Source organism: Stylophora pistillata, chromosome 4, assembly GCF_964205215.1.
Source record: "Stylophora pistillata chromosome 4, jaStyPist1.2, whole genome shotgun sequence".
Classification (NCBI taxonomy): Eukaryota; Metazoa; Cnidaria; class Anthozoa; order Scleractinia; family Pocilloporidae; genus Stylophora; species Stylophora pistillata.
This window is the reverse complement of record NC_142522.1, coordinates 38,729,814-38,749,489: the sequence shown is the minus strand read 5'-3', so window position 1 is coordinate 38,749,489 and position 19,676 is coordinate 38,729,814. Positions and strand designations below refer to the sequence as shown.

The 19,676-nt window shown below is 37.8% G+C and overlaps 2 protein-coding genes across 4 annotated transcripts; one reads left to right on the top strand and one right to left on the bottom strand.

Annotated features, from left to right (window-relative positions):
• Positions 1–398: 398 nt before the first annotated feature.
• LOC111319597 (WD repeat-containing protein 41) lies at positions 399–17,894 on the top strand. Of its 3 annotated transcripts, none has more exons than XM_088756920.1 (16): positions 399–609; positions 8,262–8,377; positions 9,709–9,757; positions 10,170–10,310; positions 10,895–10,957; positions 11,710–11,821; positions 12,027–12,095; positions 13,016–13,126; positions 13,736–13,890; positions 14,320–14,374; positions 14,520–14,589; positions 15,065–15,135; positions 15,916–15,973; positions 16,070–16,151; positions 16,860–16,928; positions 17,417–17,894. In XM_088756920.1, exons 1-16 carry the CDS (start codon positions 532–534, stop codon positions 17,489–17,491), a joined length of 1,374 nt encoding a protein of 457 aa, XP_088613046.1. In that variant the 5' UTR covers positions 399–531; the 3' UTR covers positions 17,492–17,894. The 3 variants fall into 3 exon arrangements, with proteins under 3 accessions (XP_088613046.1, XP_088613047.1, XP_088613048.1); XM_088756921.1 differs by lacking the exon at positions 399–609 and adding an exon at positions 7,608–7,764; XM_088756922.1 differs by lacking the exons at positions 399–609; positions 9,709–9,757.
• Positions 4,564–7,371, bottom strand: LOC111325363 (kelch-like protein 20). Its single transcript, XM_022929172.2, has 2 exons — positions 5,997–7,371; positions 4,564–5,329 (listed from the first exon to the last, which is right to left on the bottom strand). Exons 1-2 carry the CDS (start codon positions 7,219–7,221, stop codon positions 4,887–4,889), a joined length of 1,668 nt encoding a protein of 555 aa, XP_022784907.2. The 5' UTR covers positions 7,222–7,371; the 3' UTR covers positions 4,564–4,886.
• Positions 17,895–19,676: the final 1,782 nt, after the last annotated feature.

Sequence of the window (19,676 nt, the reverse complement as noted above, 5' to 3'; positions counted from 1 at the left end):
TTGATGGCAGAGGAATGGGTGCGTGCGGTGTTCGAGAAGAAGTGGCCCCTGGTGGTTCACTTGTGCGCCTTACTCTGGGCCTTCCGCTTTTTATGTTTCTCCGAAGAGTGAAAATCTTAAAATTAATTTAGGTCGTTACCAATGCATCATTCGACAACGTGAATTGTAAGCGGTGGTTTTAGGGATTAGAGGGTGAGCTGACGGAAAGGGAACCTGATTCTCGCTTGCCATCGCTTTCGTGCAAGTGATACTGCGTCACGAGCGTCTGAACAATCCAAGGAAACACGGGAAAAGAGAAAAAGAAAGTGATCAGTTTGGACCTTATTAAGAATTTAGTGCCAGTTCCCTAAAGAAAGCAGGCAAATATGGGAGTAAAATAAAACAACTTATTTAATAGTGAAACCCGTGATGTGAACGTGACCAATCAAGTCCACTTACGGTGGAACGGATCTGTCACTCCCATAGCAGGTTGAAAAAGCAGTCAAACATTTACACAGAGAAAATAGAACGGCAAGGGTAAATTATTGACGAATGACAATGCAACGTACGACCAATTTTCTTATGGATGACGCACAGATCCTGTCAGATGAAAGCGCTTCACACGTAACGGTTAGTATTTTTTCCCTTCTTCCAATAGTTACTTCAAAGGTAAACGTTGATTCGTAATTTTATACTTTATTTAGAATTCGAGTCTATGAGTCTGGATTTCTCCTGAACGGCGCTTGAATGCACTGTCACTCCTCGAAAGATAGACCTGATTTTATACCGTTTGAGTTTCGATTTCCCTTTGAATGCGATTAAATCATTAGTAAAATCCTAGCCTTGCCGCCGTCATGGTAATATTTGATTAAAGTTCGAAAAACTCGTGTGACCTGATTCAAAATTGCCTCTGCCGTCACACAACTTAATTGTTAGATGTTTATCTCTCGACCACCAGTGATTGTGCTCGTTTGTTAAAGCGTTGAAAAGCAATAAACCTTGGAAGATGAGACCTTTTCAGAGTTATTACATCGAGTGTATATAGAATATTTCTGTTATTGGTGTACACATCACTATACGAGTCGACAAGATAATCAGGCTCTAATTTGAAAAATTCATAGAACTGAAATCAGAATGAAAAGCGGCAGAGTCTGGTAGACACTAATCGCAAATTCATTATCCGAGGGGTTCCCAAAATGGCTTCGACTCAACTCAGCTGACAGAACAAACGGTCAAGAAAGACTACCTTACTATTGGGAGAATGTGATCTCTGTTTGCAGTGAGTCAGTGCTTTTTAAAAGTTTGATCACAAGGAGTACTTGTGCATCTTTCGTATTTCCCCTGCCACGCCCGTTTACGTTTGTACAAGCGGACATGAATGCTTCCAGCGGAGTTCTATTTTTCGATGGTTTGTTTCGCTCAAAAGATTTGCAGAAACATCTTGTTTGTTTCGCCACAAAAATGTCCGACGGATCAGTGTGATTCACAGGGGAAGGGTGAAGGGGTGGTTTGCCGTGGGGATGAACATACAAACGTCAACACCCCCCTCCCCCCCCCCCCACAAAAAATAAATAAATAAATAAACCCGACAACCACAAGTAGCGAATTTGAAATCTTAAGACACACCCATCTTGTTTACTGGTATTCGATGAAAAAAGAAGGATGTGTCCTCGTACTGAAGATGTAGCTATCATGTGATCTATTTGTGTGGCCGACGATCTGACCTGCAGTGCATGAGCTGATCGCCATTTAACAAATCGACTGTGCTTCGGGAGTCCGCAACAAATTTTGACCACTGCATGTGATGACGAATATCGTTGTCGATAAGAGTATAGACCACGCTAAACCGCTGTCGATTTGTTTGTTTGTTTATCTTTACCACAATGTCGACCTCAAAATTTCTGAGTCATCCATGTTTGAGAGCTGATGAAGGCATTGCTTGACATGTTGACGTGAGCAGCATTGTATGTACTCTTACCGAAAACGGAAAATTGGTCACTTGAGTTGCAACATTCAATTGCGGTAAAAATAGTGATTTTAGCTCAATTCCGGCGCAGTTTTCCAAACATGGTTCGTCCCTCGGGGCTCAAAGGTGATCACGGGATTACTGTAATAGTTTGAGTTTTGCTGGATCTTTGGTACATGTGAAACCAATAGAGAAACGCTAGGTAATCTTAAACTCCCGTGCGTCTAACATTTTGTCCAAAAGATCGTCGAAATTTTAGAAATCAAATGATTTGATCAGTGAGATTTGCATTCATTCCGTATCTTTTCCTTTTAAATCACTGGAATATAGAACTGGTGGATTTTTTATTGCACAGGTGGAGAAGAAACGGTGATAGAAATTTTAGAAAGAAATCTCTATCACCGGACAAACTTTTTGAAAAGTCAGGTTCATAAAAATAGTGGGTCATCTTCGGTGTAAAAACCTGACGAGGTTTTCTTTGTTTCATGAGGTATTGTTTTGCTGTACGCTATTGTTTATAATGTTTTGTTGTCTTTGTTTAACGTCACTCGTGAGCTTCACAGGTTTTTACATCGAGGATGAGCCAAAATAGTACCGTCCAGTTTCCCAACAAACAACTCTCACTCAACTGACGAGAACTCTTTGCTCGTGATTACGTTATGACTGTTTAAACAAAAATGCCGTCTATCACTGAATGGGCCTGCTTCATAGGTTAAACTTAGGCGTAATGTACCTTTAAACCTCCCAAAGGTGAACTGACAGTACGCAAAACTCGTGCGCGTGCCCAAAATGGCGTGACAGGGGTTGAGTCATGAGCTGCATTTAGCTCGCCCGTCAACACGTGATATGACTGTCACCACAGATAGCCCATGCTCGCACAAATATGCAGATATGAGGGTTACGGCATAACCGTACGGCCACATGCGCTCAAGCCCATAGAAAACCAGGGGTCCGTTTCTCGAAAGTAGGGTTAACGGACACGTAAAGCTGTTCAGTTTTCATTCAAGATGGGGATTTTAAAAGTTTTGAAAATGATACAATAACACTATCAGCTAAAGAAAAAAAAAGGACTGGTTTGAGTGTCCGAAGCTGCTTTCCTATCCTTTAAATTTTGATTTTAAAACATGGCTTCGGGCCCGTTAACTTACCGGGACCTTCGAGAAACGGGTCCCAGGGCCGGAGGAGTTGACGTGTGGACGTGAGCCGGCCGCTCCGGAACTTGAAGCTGTCTAGTCCTACTCCCACACGGCTTTGTGGCAAAAACCTAATTATAAAGGAAAAAAAAAAAATTTTAAAAAGTCGCGTTTTTCGATGAATTGCATGTTTTTGGTTCTGACTCGAAAAGACAAAATTTTTTACTGAAGAATCTTTTTCGTGGTTGTCCAGCGAGCGCCAGTTTGTCGCAGATCGTATCTACGTCAAAACAAAATTTTCGAAATTTTCAACACTTAGTACTCATATCATAACATGCTTAATGACTGAGTTTGGTCGCGCTGGACGGCAAAATATATGGCTCTCGCCTGGCGCACAGAACGCGCGTATTTTCCCGTTCGGCCCTCTCACAGTCAGTCAATAAGTACATAGGATAATGAGAAATTCTGCCTTAGTCACTCAAATGGTCGTTCCTTTGCATGTTGTGAGTTTTCTGGACTGATTTAGGGCCGATTAGATCGGTTTTAGTTCACCCACTTTGCCCTTTACACAATCCTTTCCCTTCTTTCTATTACTGAGGGGGTGGGGGCAAGGGAGAAGGGAGAGAGAACTCAGCGGGTTTACCTTGGCTAGTGCATAAGGTGAAATCACAAAATAAACAGTTTCCAATATTTTATTGTGCACTATGCCAACATTTTACAAATATCCACACATTGGTGCAAATTCAATATTTAATGCTTCCTTACGAGATAGGTCATGTACTGATAAATAAGTTGGCAGTTAAAATACAAAGTTTTGAAAATTTGTTCAATGCTTTTAAGTTCATGTCCTGTAAAACACTGCCCAACATTTACAGTTATAGATGTAATGAACTAATGCCAATACTTCTTAAACACTTTTAATACTGTCAAATTACAATCAAGTCTAAGGACACATTAATTTTTTGTGTCTCATGAAGTTTCCACAGTGGTACAAATAAATAAAAAGAGTTTCAAAAGAAAAACCCTTTTGTGTGAGCACCATTAGTTCTAAAGAAGGGGGTGTTCTTCAGCAACTCAAACCCAAAAATGCTTTCCACACTTGTCACCATAAAATTCAAGTTTTGGTTTTCAAAAACAGTAGAAGATATTAAACAAAGTCAACCTGTCAGTAGTAATCAAATCAAGAAGCCTCAGCAGAGATCATCTTTGGGAAATTGAACCTGACTATCAAGGTCAACAAAAAGTTAAAGCAGTTTCTTCAATTTCTTTAAAACCTCATAAAGAGTTTCAAGATCTAATTTATAAGAAAGGGTAATTACTTTTCTCATAGTTGTTGGAAATATGAGAAATTTAATTTCATATGATATATGACACTGTAAGCCAATTTGGGGAGGGAGGGCTGACACTATGGAGATGCTATAGCCCAGAAGAAATGATTATTCAAAGATTTGATTTTGCCTTCAATCATGCACTACTTACTTCTACTAGAAATTTTTCCTGTGGCCAGTTTTGTATCATGCAATATATATAGTAATAACGACATTTTTGTAAGTACGACAAATAAAACTACACAGGAGTCTGCTACATATAAACTTTTCAAGCCTATCAAGCTCAGAAATCAAGCTTGCAGTTACAAAAAGAATACAAAAAATACCAGGAAGTTGAAAAAGTTTGCATACTTAGAATGAAAAGGAAAAAATTGTTTTATAACCTGTAATCTGCTTGATATAAATATTTTTTGCAAAACCCCCTTTGGACAAGCTTGCCACTGAAGCATTTTCTTTGCAGCAGGTAGGTACACATACTTCTTAAAGAATGCGAAGTGCAACACACCCAAAGTTGCACCTTGTGTTTACAGCACCAACCACAATCCACCTGTTTTTTTCCTGATCATAATATTCAATGCTATTTGTCACACGGCCTCCCACAACATAAATGGTGTCATTCACCACTGCTACACCCAGACAGCGACGTCCAGAATTCATCGGTGCAACAGCCTGACTCCAACTGTCTTTCTCAGGATCGTACATCTCCACACTGTTGCTAATAGACTCTCTGTTGTCTGATCCACCAATTGCGTAGATTTTGCCTTTCAGGACAGCTACACCCAGGCTCCAGCGTGCAGTGCTCATTGATGCAATGGCCTCCCACTGGTTTGTATGGGGATCATACCGCTCCGCAGTGTTCAGTGGTGCCCAAAGGTGGTCTAGGCCTCCAACAGCATATATCTTGCCTTCTACTACACCAACACCTAGGAAAAAAATTAGTTTTAAAGATTTCGAAGTTATACATGAAAACTGAAGCACTGAATTGGTGATCTTGGTTATGTTGAGGGTTCACCAGAGATCCACTCCAACAATTTTCATTTCTTGAAACCTGCCAAAGGTGCATGTATTGATCAGAGCCACCTTATGATATCTCCTATCAAACTAGGTTTTTCCTTCAAAAATAAGTGATGTACTCATTGTTTCTTTCTTATTGTTTAAGACAAAAACATCAATAGAGATTAATAGAATAAAAATTCCAGAAGCATGGGTATCTTTGAACAAAAAAGCAATATAGTTGATCTGTAACAAATGGACCTATGAGGGAACAACATCTAGTGGTCCGAAATAATAATGAGGATCAAAATACACCAATAACAGTATACATGTAACATGTGCTATAAATAGCAACATGTAAACCTGATGACTGAATAGCAGTATAGCAGTCAAAACATTGCAATTAATGCAAACAAAGGCCAGACTCAACATAGTGAGACAGCCCATTACATGGTCAATCATACAAAAAAAAAAAAAAAACCACGATGAACAACAACAATACCTATAACAAAAAAAAAGACAAAAAAATCAGGGTACATTTACTTGTGCATACATTTTGAACTTTTCCCTTTTGGTCACCAAATGTGTCTTGTTTACCTGGATAGTAGCGAGCATACATCATGGAGGGTAGAGACCTCCAAGTCATGGTTTCTGTGTCGAACTGCTTGGCACACATACTGCTGTGACCACCAACGGCATAGATGAATCCCTCATACTCGCATACACCAGCCCACTTGCACTGGACATCAGGACCTGTTGCCACCTGGATCCAGGAATTGGCAATGGGGTCGTACTTCCCCACTTTGTAGCGACTAACAGTGTATAATTCATCACCAGCAGCAACTACACGAATGTAATCCTCTCTAGCTACATGAGCCACAGACATTCCAGCCACGACTGTCCATTCCAGGGTGTCCACATTGAAGCACTGTACACTGCTAATTTTCTGACCATTCGACCATCCACCTATGACAAAGATCTCTTCAGAAGCCATACGGGGTCTGACACGGAAATTATCAAGGGATGATGTTGATTTACTTTCCACGGCTGTTTGATAACTGATTGCTTCGCGGATAAGTTCCTTACACATGCGGTACTCTGTCGTGAGTTTGGAAATTGCCGCGTTTCCATGTAAATATTGTAGATTCATGAGAGGAAATCTCACATACTGCATGATATCGGGTACGCAATCCTTTCTGACCCTTGTATCGTGATTAATCCACTGCAAAACAGCTTCAAAGACTACCTCTTCAGACTGAACCTTCAATGAATCATCCATGACCAATTCTTTCAGCTGTTTATAGGGCATTTTCTTGAATTCGTCCTCTTTGTAAACATCTGCGAAATGCCACAAAGCAATGCGATTAGCATGTTGACTTAACTCCTCGAGAGAAAACAGATCGGCGACGAACTGAAGTCCAATACAATTCGACGGAGTCAAGTTTCGTCGAAGGAACGTCTCGCAATGATCAACTAAAGTCGTTAGCCGAAACAGGACACAAATTCGGAGAACCTCTTCTACGTTGTAAACATTCAGCTCTAGTTCCGAGGTATAAAAGTAGTCAATAATCAGTTGAACAGCACAAGAATCGACTTCTTTCAAATGAATCTTCTGCTCATTCGCCTCTGAAAAGCCAGACAAAAACATAGCCCTGAAATACGGACTGCATGCCGCCAAAATCGCTTTATGTGCGACTATCTCGCGAGCGTTCACCACAAGTGTGACATCTGACAACTCTTTCCGCCGTCTCATACTGTCTAACACTTCTAAAATGTCTTTGGGAAGTGATTCCTCGACGATCACAGTTGAAGAAGAATCCATTGAGGTGACTGCGTAAAATTACCATCGAAGAAAACTAATAATAGCTGCGATAAGCGACACACTTTTGTATTGCGGAAAACAAAAGAACACCGGTCGAGCGATTCAAAAAGAACTTAAGGACTGGGAAAAGGAAAAGTATTTATCCGTTTATCAGATTAACTATCATCGCTTGATCCTCCCCATATTTGCTGTTTCCTTTCTCCATCACGGTTCTGAAACACGAAGGCTGACTATTATTCCGAATATGTAACACAAAACTTTGATCTAGTGGCAGACAAAATCCAAGCCGCGCAAATTATACACCTGACATGATAAACGAATGGAATCATACTTTAACCCTCCCCACCCAGAACAGTTGTGTTGTTTACCTCGTTTCATTCCCTCCTCTACTTTAAAATCAAAGATGGCGGTCGCGTGATCGATCAGGTTCAGGTCCAAGTTTTACAGAAAGGACTGCAGGCAAGCTTAGTTGTATGGTTATCCAGTGCAAAACAAAAATATAGAATGTTTAGCAAACGAGGAGACAAAAAAGGAAGAAAACAGGTACCTTGAAGTAAACTATCAAAATCAATTTTTTTTCGTCAGCTGTTTATGCCCAGGTTATTACCCTTGGGAATGCCAGATTCAGATGTTTTGATTTTGTAATTTTCGCGATTGAATCGGCAGTTAAAACAGCAAAGGCTTTTTCCGGATATTAATTGACAAAAGTTATGTGTAATGGCATTTGAGCCGTAGATAAGTTTATGAATTCGAGGTAAAATTAAATATACAACTTTAAATTCAGTTTTATTGCTAGTATTGTGTCAGTTCTGATACCTTTAAACTAATATGTACGATTCCATTCAAATTATCGTGATATCATTGTCCGGTACCAAGTTTTTATTATACAATGTTTCATTTCCCTCGCAGATCAGTCATTTCGTTTGCTGAGGCCCCAGACAAATGTACTTATCTGCGCAACCTCATCCAGTAGCTTTAAATTACCGTTACGGTTAAGTCTCCATTAGATACAACTTTTTATGTTTTTTGTTACAACCAAGGTAGAGGATGTTCCAGAGATTGAAGATGATCAGCCAAGGAATCCCTTCACAGAACTGAGATTACTGTCCTCACATACAGACATTGTTCATTTGTTAACTGTTATTGATGACAGAAGGTAAGAACCCTTTTAGTATAAGATTATTTCTCATAATATCATAGACTCTCTCTGCCACCTGAGCTGATGCAATTACAAACATACACTACTGCAATAGAACTCTACGAGCATTAAGTTGTGAAAATACATATGACTTTTGATTACTGGCAACTTATAGTAAGTTTCAAACATACAGTCTTTCTTAAATGTTTGGAAACTAATGCCATCTAGCTTAAAAGTAACAACCCTCTTGTGGGGTAAGTTTACCTGGATGGACAATGTTACTTAAAGGGCACCTAAACCCAAAATTTTTTTTTCACTTAACGAAATAAGCTTATTTTTTGGAGTATTTCTGTGCAAAATTTTTTTTTATTTGCTCAAATCTTCAATTTTCTGTGCCCAGTCAAACTACGGAAAATCGGCCGCCATCTTGCCCCACGACCGAGTCTAAAGAGGAATGGCTCTAGCGGGTAATGTGACGTCAAATCAAGAACACGAAAGTCTGCATTTCACACATTTTCACTTGTTTGGGAAGGTTGTAGTCGATATTGTCCGAAAATATGCCGACTAAGTGTGTTGTAGAAGGATGTAGCAACGTGCGAAATTTGCAAGAGGATATCACGTTCATACATTCCTCATGCAACACACCTAGTCGGCATATTTCGGACAATACCGACGACAACCTTCCCAAACAAGTGAAAATGTGTGAAATGCAGACTTTCGTGTTCTGGATTTGACGTCACATTACCCGCTAGAGCCATTCCTCTTTAAACTCGGTCGTGGGGCAAGATGGCGGCCGATTTTCCATACTTTGACTGGGCACAGAAAATTAAAGATTTGAGCAAATTAAAAAATTTTGCACAGAAACTCTCCAAAAAATAAGCTTATTTCGTTAAGCGAAAAATAAGTTTTGGGTTTAGGTGCACTTTAAGCCATGATAAATCTTTTTTGAATTAACTTCCTTTTGAATGGACAATTAGGACAGATAACAATTACAGAAGACAATTTGTTTGGTCTCTGACTTCTCAGATGCTCAGGTTTTTAAGACGCAAATACAGACAGTGAAGATAGCACAGTTACAATACTCAAGAACTCCTAATTTACATTATTTGTATGAATTAGCATTCAGAGTTTCCCAAATTTATTAACAAAATAATCAAATGCTGGAGAAATTGTTGAGTGTAAGATTTTTCATAAAAGTAGCAACTCTCAAAGAACAAGAGATGACATTCATGAAAGGCTGACTGCACACTACAGTGAAGGAAACTTTGAAAATTAATTTCGATTGGAAAAGGCCCCCTACACCATGTTATATTTTGATATGTTATATAATGATACATTTTTGCTTCCAGGTTTGCATCAGCTTCTGATGATAACCTTGCAGTCATTTGGGATGCTAAGGTCCTTATCAGACTGAGTATAATGTTTTATTATCCAAATTTGCTTTGTAGAGTACAAATAAGGCATGAGACAAGTACAAATATCATGCGATATCCTTATTCTAGAAATATGCAGGAAATTTGCCTGCACTGAAATAACAATTTGGCATGTTGGATAATAAATCTCTTATTAGACATTTTGTTGTGTAGTATCACTGAGTATTTTTACTTGTTTTTTTTTATTTTGACTCGCCCTATGGGCTTGTCAAAATATGGCACAACTTGTAAAAATACTCCGTGATACTACACAACAAAATGTCTAATAAGATATATTTATTTTATGAATGCTAAGACTTTATTGCCAGGGCTCAGTTGCCTTCAATTATTAACATATTTGTTTTCTTAATCTAGAATGATTTAATTTTTATGCATAGAATGGAAAGCGCCTCAGTGTTTTGAGGGGCCACACCCGGCCCATTAAGTGCATGCTCCTCTTACATCAAAGACAAGAATACCAGAATGAAGAAACAGCCAACATTCTTTTGCTGACAGGTTCATCAGACAGAACTATATTGGTATCCTTTTGATCACTTGATATAAAATTATTCATTCACTGGCTTTCATTAAGCAAATTGACATTGCTCCTTTAACTACCATGAGTGATCAAGACAGAATTTCTCCTTACAATAGCAATATAGTATCAAGCAGACAAGTGATGAGAATAAAAAAAAAATAGAAATAATGGTATTACTAGTTGATCCATTACCAAATTCTCCAAATTAACTAACATCATAAGAATTATATAGCAGTCAGGGACTGAAAGGGTGAAAGCAGCTGAACTCAAATGTCACACTTGTATCCTTGGGTTAATCACCGAAATTATGCCCAATATCTTACACCTTCAAGGAGAGTCAAAGAGGGCCTAGGTTTTCAAGAGTTTGATGAAAGAGAATTTGAATGCTGAAGGGAGCAAAATTACTTTTAAATGAACATCAGGTTTGAGTTATCAAAGTTTCAAGTTATCAGGAATCAGCCCTAGTGTGTTATCCTGCAATATTATAATAATTATTGGTTTTTCTCATTAGTTTGCCAATTGTGCTGTTGTGAATCATTTTCCTTAACTGTGACCCTAATGTTTTCTCTTCATCGTGTTTGAAAGGTTTGGGATGTAAATGATGGTCATTGTCTGCACACAATCTCAGATCATTGTGGCACTGTGAAGGTTTGCATGCTCCTGATGATGTCTTTGTACTGGAAAATAATGATTTTTAAAACATATAGCTGCTGAAAAAATAAAAAAAAACACACAGTATTTACTTGAACCAGTGTTTTCGTAGCCAACCATGGCATGAAGCAACTAGGAACATAACTATTCCTCTACCTGGGAGGTGATTTTATCTCTTGGAGTTTCCACTTGGTTATATCCGTAAGAGTTTGCATGCTACTGAGCCATCAGGCCTTCTCAACATCTTCCTCCTTCTCTCCCTCCTGATCATTAAAATGACATGTTTCTCCACCAGCAAGAGGATTTTAGACAAGTCAGGAACAGTTTTGCTGGGTGTCTGGCACTAATAATATCAGTCTGTTGGTCATCTGTCCACAGTTTGTCAGTCGACTGTTGGCCTTTTGTCGGTCGACTGTCGGCCGTTTGTCGGCCGACTGTTGGCCAACAGTCGACCAACAGGTTTTTTGAGGAGCTATTATTGAATTTTACCAAATTTTGGGTTTGAATTTAATAACTATGCATTTTGAACATTCATCCTGGCTTGTTTTTATGCTTTTGCTCATGAATTCAATGAACAGCACAAAATAAACCTTAATTATGAAGAGTTGATAATTACACAGTGTATAAGTTGCCATTTAGCATTGATTTACTTCCAAAGCAAACTAGTTGAGTTAGACAAATGAATGTTCTCAGCCTGAAAATGGCTGAATGACTTTTCTATTAGACAACAATATGTGATATTTCCACAGTGCTTAGTGAACATAAAAGAGGAAAGGATATTTTTCTCTGGTGGTCAGGACTTGTGTGTTTGGAGTGAAAAGGGAGAGTTGCTGGATAAAATGCAGAGGAACAGTGAAGACTGTGAGTAGTGTGTTTGGTGTATGATTGTTATTACCGTAGCTTCTGTCAGAATTTGATATAAAATAAAATTAAGATAAATCATTGATAAGTTTCCACCATTATTTGATAATATATCTTCCTCTCCCATTTAAAAATATTTAATCTGTGATTCTCTTGCACATTTTTTAAGCATGCTGATTGAAATGATATATTTGTTTTCCTTTAGCTGATATCAACACATTGCTTCCACTAAAGAATAACCGGATAGTGGCTGCCTCAAATAAATTTTCACTTGGTAAAGTTGTTTTGACTTAGAAAAATTTTTCATATTCTCATCTCCCCAACCTACAGTTAAGTTAAAAGACAATTTATTCATGACTGTTACCAAAAAACTCACAACACAAACTTATTATGAATAACTTACAATTAGGGCCATAGTTACAGTGACATACAGTCATGTGAAATTTTACATATTTGTTGTGCATTAATTTTACTTAATGTCACTCTCTCACTTTCACACAACCTCACAAGCTACTTTACAGTATGACATCATGCTCTTAGATGTACTCATGCATTAATAACCACCTTAACTCCCAGAAGTGACCAACATGTAATTTCTCGGTATAATTTCCATACAATATCCAGAAAACAGGTAATGAGAATACTCAAACTTATCAGAGAGAGGTTATCCCAATCTAACACCAAATTCTTGTATAACTATAATTGACAAGGAAATATATAGCAGCTAGAGTAGAGAATAACAACCATATCTCGGGACTTAATGGTTAACACTCCATGCATTACACCTACCAGATATCATCTTCCAGCCCTCTGCCTTTTAATTATATGTTTGTTTATTCATTGTTTACTTATTAATTTGTCAGTCCATCAAGTTTATCCAAATCAGTCACAGGGAATGTGACTTTCATTCTTTCATTTGTTCACCTCTTCATTCTTTCATTCATTCATTTATTCATTTATTTCTCCACTCACTATTCATTCATTTATTAGTTTATGAGTTCATTCATTCATTCATTCGTTCATTCATTCATTCATTCATTCGTTCATTCATTCATTCATTTATTAATTCATTCATTCATTTAGATGTTTGTTTATTTTTCCTGAAAATTTCATTGTCCTGAAATGCCATAATTAGGTAGTACATGTACATGATCATGATTGCATTTGACTGGCATTTTATTTTCATACTGACAGTGGTATATTCAGTGATGAGGATCACAGATGATTCCCAAAATCTGAAAATAGTTGAAGTCAAGAAACTTTCACCCCACAGGGAATCAATTAGATGCCTTATCAGGGTAGCAGGTTTGTTTTAAAATTGAAGGCCAAGTGCCTGAAATAAAATACTGTTTGCAGTTATGTAAATAAGTAGACTTGTGTGTTTGATGCACAGATTTGAAGCTAATGAAAAAATATTTGACTGGCTTTTGCTTGTATATGTTACTACTAATAAATTATGGTGAATGATTATTATTCATAAAATTTTGAACTCAAGGAGTCTAAACTCTGAGCAAATTGGGACTAGACTATTGCTAAATGCCTCACCATGAAAAATTATCCCAAAAATTAACTATTTAAAATTTTTATATTGGCAATAAGTTCACAAAATATTTAGCTTAAAATTGAATTTTAAAATATTTTATAAATAATATTTTTTGAACTTTTCACCATGAGTGTTGTTGATATGAACCCACCTGCATGTTAGCAACTCATTACTTTGAAATCCAAACTGAGTTCCTGACAATAGATCAACTTAAGTTTGCTTTGTTCAAGAAGATGGAGCACTTAAACAAAGAGTACATGTACATCCTCCATTAAATATAGTACTTTTTGTACAAAGATTTACATGTAAAACTATATATCATTATGAAGTTGTTAAAAACATGTCAATTTTTTTTTTCTTTGGATCAATAGACAGCATGTTTGCATCAGCATCACTGGATGGAGCCATTGTTTTGTGGAGCTCTCAGAGACTTTCTTTTATGCGACAGTTTAACTTTGTGAAGGACTATGAAGGACAATATCACACCTATCCTGCTAGTGCTCAGCATATCTTTACTGTTGACCAGGTAAGAACACTGGCAAGTCTTGGCTCAGAGGACAGGAAGTGTTGAAAATCAATTTAGTCTGTTCTCTAGGTCTTACTACACTGTTTTGTGTGTTTTTTTTTTCAAATCTTAATTTACAAATTTTACATCAGTGAAAAATGTATCATATTAATTATGATTATACTGTCTAATTTTGGAAATTAAGAGATATTGAATAACTCAACCAGTCTTGCCATACACCAAATAATACAAACTATTTATTAGTAATGAAAGTAAAAGTAAAAGGGAGGTTTGAATCTAGATACTGATTGTCATGGAGTTCTAGATATTCTCCATGATTTTTTAAGCTGAGCTGTTATCAGTATCTACTGTCCATGTACCTAACAAGTTATGTTGATTTAATTATCTGATATTTAACAATTGTTTATTTTATGCTGCTTGTACATGTAGAAATACATTTTGGCTTCAATTGGGCATGGATTTTTCTTGTATGACACTATGTCAGGTATGATGCTATATTTTCAGTAAGGTTTTGCCTGGCGAGTGATAACAATGTGACTCCCACCTTAATTGATATGACACTACTTTAAATATTGACTTTACATGACTTGGTGAGATTTTAATCAACTTACATTTCTGTACCAATGTAGGAAACTGCCTTGCCAAAGTCACGAATGCACATCACGGGAAAATAATTCACTCTGTGCTGTTATGCAAAGGGTAAGGTCTTTTAAATAGGTAAATGGTAAAATGCGGATGATGTGGTAAATTTGTACAGTGAAGGTATGCTTTGTTACACCACAGCTAGTTTTCAAGTGCTCAATCGTGTATTGTCTTGGTAATTTGTGCCAAAATTAGACAGAAAGACTCAAAGTGAAACTAAGCAAATAGGCTTAGTTGAGATTGGATTTAGCTTTGCACCTGTTTAGGTAAGAGTGGTGCAAGTTTTCTGGACCAGTCACAGAATGAAGCAAGCAAAACCACTGCAATCCAGGATGACCTTCAACACTCAATTGAAATCTTCGCTAGTTATAGCTGGGGCTTTGATCAAGTCAAGTTTGGTTGTAGTTTTAAATCAGATTTGATGGGGGGCTGACAAAGCATAGGGAAAAAAATACTGTTATAAGCCATCTCAGACTGATTTCAACACTCGAGAGAAAATTTCTCTTGATTAATTTATCTTTTTGGATCATAGTTATATTTTGGCAACCTGTTCAGAGGATGGCTCTGTGAGAATTTGGGGATCAGCAAATCCTCTTTTAGTCTGTAAGTCTTCTATTTCTCTATTTCTTTTCACATAGATTGCTATGAGAGGCCCTCTGCCTCAGATGGCATCTTTGTAGTTTATAAGTTCTCTCCCCTCCCCTCACTCCTTGATTGTTCCCAGAACTGAACCTCACTCATTCCAGTTCCTAGTACTGTTGGCTTACCCTCACTGGCTAAGGCTCTTTGAATGAACATCTCATTTAAGATATTTGCAAATACATCAGAAGTCTTCAGGGAGTTGGTGAATTACATGATTAGGGTGCTGGCTTCCCACCATTGTGAACTGAATTCGATGCCCGTTACAGGTTTCACATGTGGGTTGAGTTTGGTGATGTTTCTCACCCTTGCTGTGAAAGTTTCTCTCCAGCAGTGTCCTCCGGTTTTTCTCCCCTCAAACAAAAGTCTGTTACTAAGCCGTGTGGCCCATACAGTGGGAGTTCATTTCGATTTTCATGGCATAAAGTGACCGGGACAGTTGCTATTCTTTCAATCCATCTTAAGGTTATTCCCCCCCCCCCCCCCACACCCATATTTTATCATTATATTCATGGGGAGAGCGAGGCACCCAGACCTCTCGACCCAGAATCATTTGGCCTTCGCGCCTCTCACACAAAAAACATCTTCTAAATTCAAACTTGAATGATGTGATATTCAATATGCAATAATGTAAAAAAATTAACACCATAAAAAATTTTAAAACTTTTTTTTTCGGCTTAGGGTAACTGCACAGAAATTCTCATTTTCTTTTATATCAAAATGTAGTCTATTTTTTTTCCAAAGGTGATGGTTCTACGTCGCAATCCTTTAATTTACAAGTGGAGAGATTTCTTGGTAGAAGGTAACCTTTAAATTTACATTTACTGTAGGTGAGGTATGACACTCATATTTGATCATCCTAACGTCATGCTTGAATACATTTTTTTAATCCTTTCAGTATTTCAGAAGTGCAAAATATCAAGTCACCAATAACTCCAGCACTTCTTGGAGAGTGTCTGGCCCATACTGGCGCCATAAATGTAAGTGAAAAGAAGAACGACTTTAGCTTATTAGTCCACAGAAAGATTTCTCTTTGTTGAATAAATTGATTTATTAAAACCTGGATCATTGGATAATGCAATTCAAGACTTTTTATCGGCTTAGCCATTATGGTATATCAGCCAATATACCATAATCTAATATCTGTACATCGTAACATCCGGTCTCTTCTCACGAAATAAAGTCGAGAAGATTTGTCTAATATCTTGGGGGCGTTTTTTTTTTTAGTAAAACAATTATTCCACTCGCGCTTGTTGGATATGAGATGATTATAGCCAACTCGGCGCTACGCGCCTCGTTGGCTATCTATCATCTCATATCCAACGCGCGCTCGTGGAATAATTGTTAAGTAGACAAATCCCGATGGCAGTTTGGTAGATTTCGTCTGATAGAATAAGAGGTTGGCGCGAATTTTCTGAACCAATCACAGAGCGAAATAAAGCAAACCAAAATTAATACTCGGATGACTTCGACACACAACTGAGAATTGCTCTAACATCAACAAAATATACTATGATGTTTTTTAGTCACATAATTTAAATCACTTATTGGTTTGGAGAGGTTTAAGTTGATCAATCTACGGCCAAAATTCCGCCTCACGTCGGTGCCTTAAAACTTTGAAATAGTGCAGAATTAAATTTGGGATCAAATGCCTCTCTTTCGTCATATTGTATGTTATTCTCCACTAGATGGCTCTCAATCTTGGTGAAGAAGGCTTTGCTTCCTGTGGAAGCGATGGCCTTGTTGTTTTGTGGAAGGTATGTAGCATTTTCCCCGATAACAAAGTTTCTAAATAAATTCCCCCCATACTGTGCATGTACATACACAAACAAGACGACCGTTTTTACTTTGTGGCCAGAGCTCTTTAGTGAGGTAACTCGTCATTTTCTGGAAAAAGATATTGAAGAGAACCATCAGACTTTTTTCTTCTTATTGAGCTTTAATTGATTCATTCTACTTTCAAATTAAAGAAAGACTGGTACCCAGAATTCGAAATGATCGCTAAATTCACAAGTACATAACTGTAGGGAGTGTTTGATAACGCAGTCAAGATTTAAGTTTCTTCGAGGCGAACAACCATATCTCGGGGGTTCTGCAATTTTTAGAGAATTTCACGATAACAGCGTTCTCAGCATGTGAAAGAACCGTATATCTCTTACTTTTTCTCAGCATGTGGTAGACCTGGATATCTCTTACTTTTTCTCAGCATGTGGTAGACCTGGATATCTCTTACTTTTTCTTACAGGACAGTGAACTGGAGAAGAAGAGAAGGAATGAAATAGTTCGACATATCTTGTTATCGATGGATGACACAAGATGAAGTAGGGACATTGTTTGTCGCTTATTGGGACTCTGAATTCACTCGACATGCCCATAACCTTACTGACTCTTACATTTCCATCAGATGGTTGTATCATCATCAAGGTTATAGGACGCGGACAGCAATCGGCAAGAGAATGCCCTGCTCTTTGCGCCCTTTTCCACCAATCAGTAGAAAACCACTGTGTGAACATTTCAAATCAAGCACTTGACGGAAAATCCTCAAAGATTTAAGATTTGAAACAAGGTATAGAGAAATGAATACTCTCCTGTCAAAAATGGCTGCGATGAAGCTTTGATTTGAGGGTGCTCCAGTGTGTTTTGCCTACACCGGAAATTAAACAATTATTATGAATTCTAATGACCAAAACAATCGATTAGTTTTATATTAAAAAAGTTGGACTGATATGCTCAGATATCGTAAAGAAATATTGTTTTGAAATAAAAAAAAGTACGTAATTTTAATATATACCATGAAAGGAATTATTAATTTGTATGAAACAAGACAAAAAGTTGGGACAGATTAGGAGCCTCGTTGTTCAGGCCTTGGGATGTGTACACTCCACACAAGTGATTAAGTTTATCTTTCCAAGGTGTGGAGTTTTTCTGGGCTAGCCTCGATCTGAGTGAGAGCAGTATGTTTGCGGACAGCAACGGGATTTTGTCTATCAAATCGAAGTAGAAAAGGAGTGAAAAATACTATTCCGTGGGTGAGGAATCAAAATTTGCAGCCAAAACAAATATTCTGCAATACTAGGAGCGGAAGAGTACAACTGATGTGACATTGCGTTCTTTTTCTCTAGAGCAATGTAAACACAGTGGCACAGGTGTAAGATTGTTTAACATCAAACAAAAGGACAACGAAACTATAACAATTTGTTTTGTTTTATGTGATTTGTTTCCTTTTTACAAACCTAAAGTTCTGCAATACCATCTCGTCGTACAGTTGTGAATTTGCGTGCACTATAGTTCTGCTCTACCGTCGACGGCTGCAAATATCTCTACAAGATATGTACATAACGCCTCGCCAAACGAAGACACAATCTGTGGAGTAGCTTGCTCTTTCAAAAGTATTTCGATTGTCTTTTTCTTTGCAGTAAGGCTGATGATTGCACACTCAACAGATTTTAAAAGTCTTTTTTCTCTCTCGCGGATCCTCAAATCTCCTTGAATAGCCACCTAAAGGCTGTCGGTATGTCCAAGCGTGGACTTGGGGCAAATCTCAGCCATTTAGTGAAACCTCTCCTCGTGGTTATGCGTGGTTCGAAACTACATAAACTTTTCTCCATTTTTGTAGTCATCTCAGGGCGCAAATAAACCTCGTGAAGGAATGAATCGCAAACCACAAACAAGTGTACTACAAACGTTCAAAAAATGTCTTTGTACAAAAACTATCCAATATCCAAATTTCTTCTACCCGTGGTCTGTCGTCTGCAAAGAAATTAAAATGATTAAGCTCTTGCCTCAAATCGCGCCCTGCTCCTTGCGGTTAGTGGTGCTTTAGTCGACGGTCTTAGTTTAGCCAGCCAAGAATTAAGATTATTGGCGAGTAGTGTGGGATTTTGTATCACTTGCACAGACTTGCGCAGAGATTTGACAACATCACGTCAGTACCTAATCGAGGAATTGTCATCCCCACGTGAGAAAAAAATTAGCCTTCGTGTAAATTAAAAATACATAGAACACAAAAAGTAATCTGAAGGACAAATTTCAAATTCTCCATTTACAAATTAGCATAGCCAGTTTGGGTATTTTGTCAGGTCTGAGTCCAAATGTAACAGGCTCCGTAAGTACCAGTAACGAAATTCAAAACCACATCAATGGCCCCTAACGGCTCTACCTCATACTCATTGAAACACATAAGATGGATTTCCCTTTAAGATACTTGTTTTAATTGTCTCGGTTATCACCTCATAAACTATACTAATTGAACAATTTTTTTCCACCTGGATACTCGGTTGTACCCATCCAACATGTGAGGACGAAAATTTCATCAAAGACTTCCACTGTAAGCAATTATTAAATTGAACATTGTCGTTTTCATTTCTTGGTATGAGAAATATTACGTCTGTACGCTAATTGAGGTCAATCTACCGATCCACAAGTAATTTCTCCTCCAAAACAATAGGTACAGTTTCCGATAGAAACAGGCACAGAAACAGACAGGTTCCCAAGAGCTGAGAATA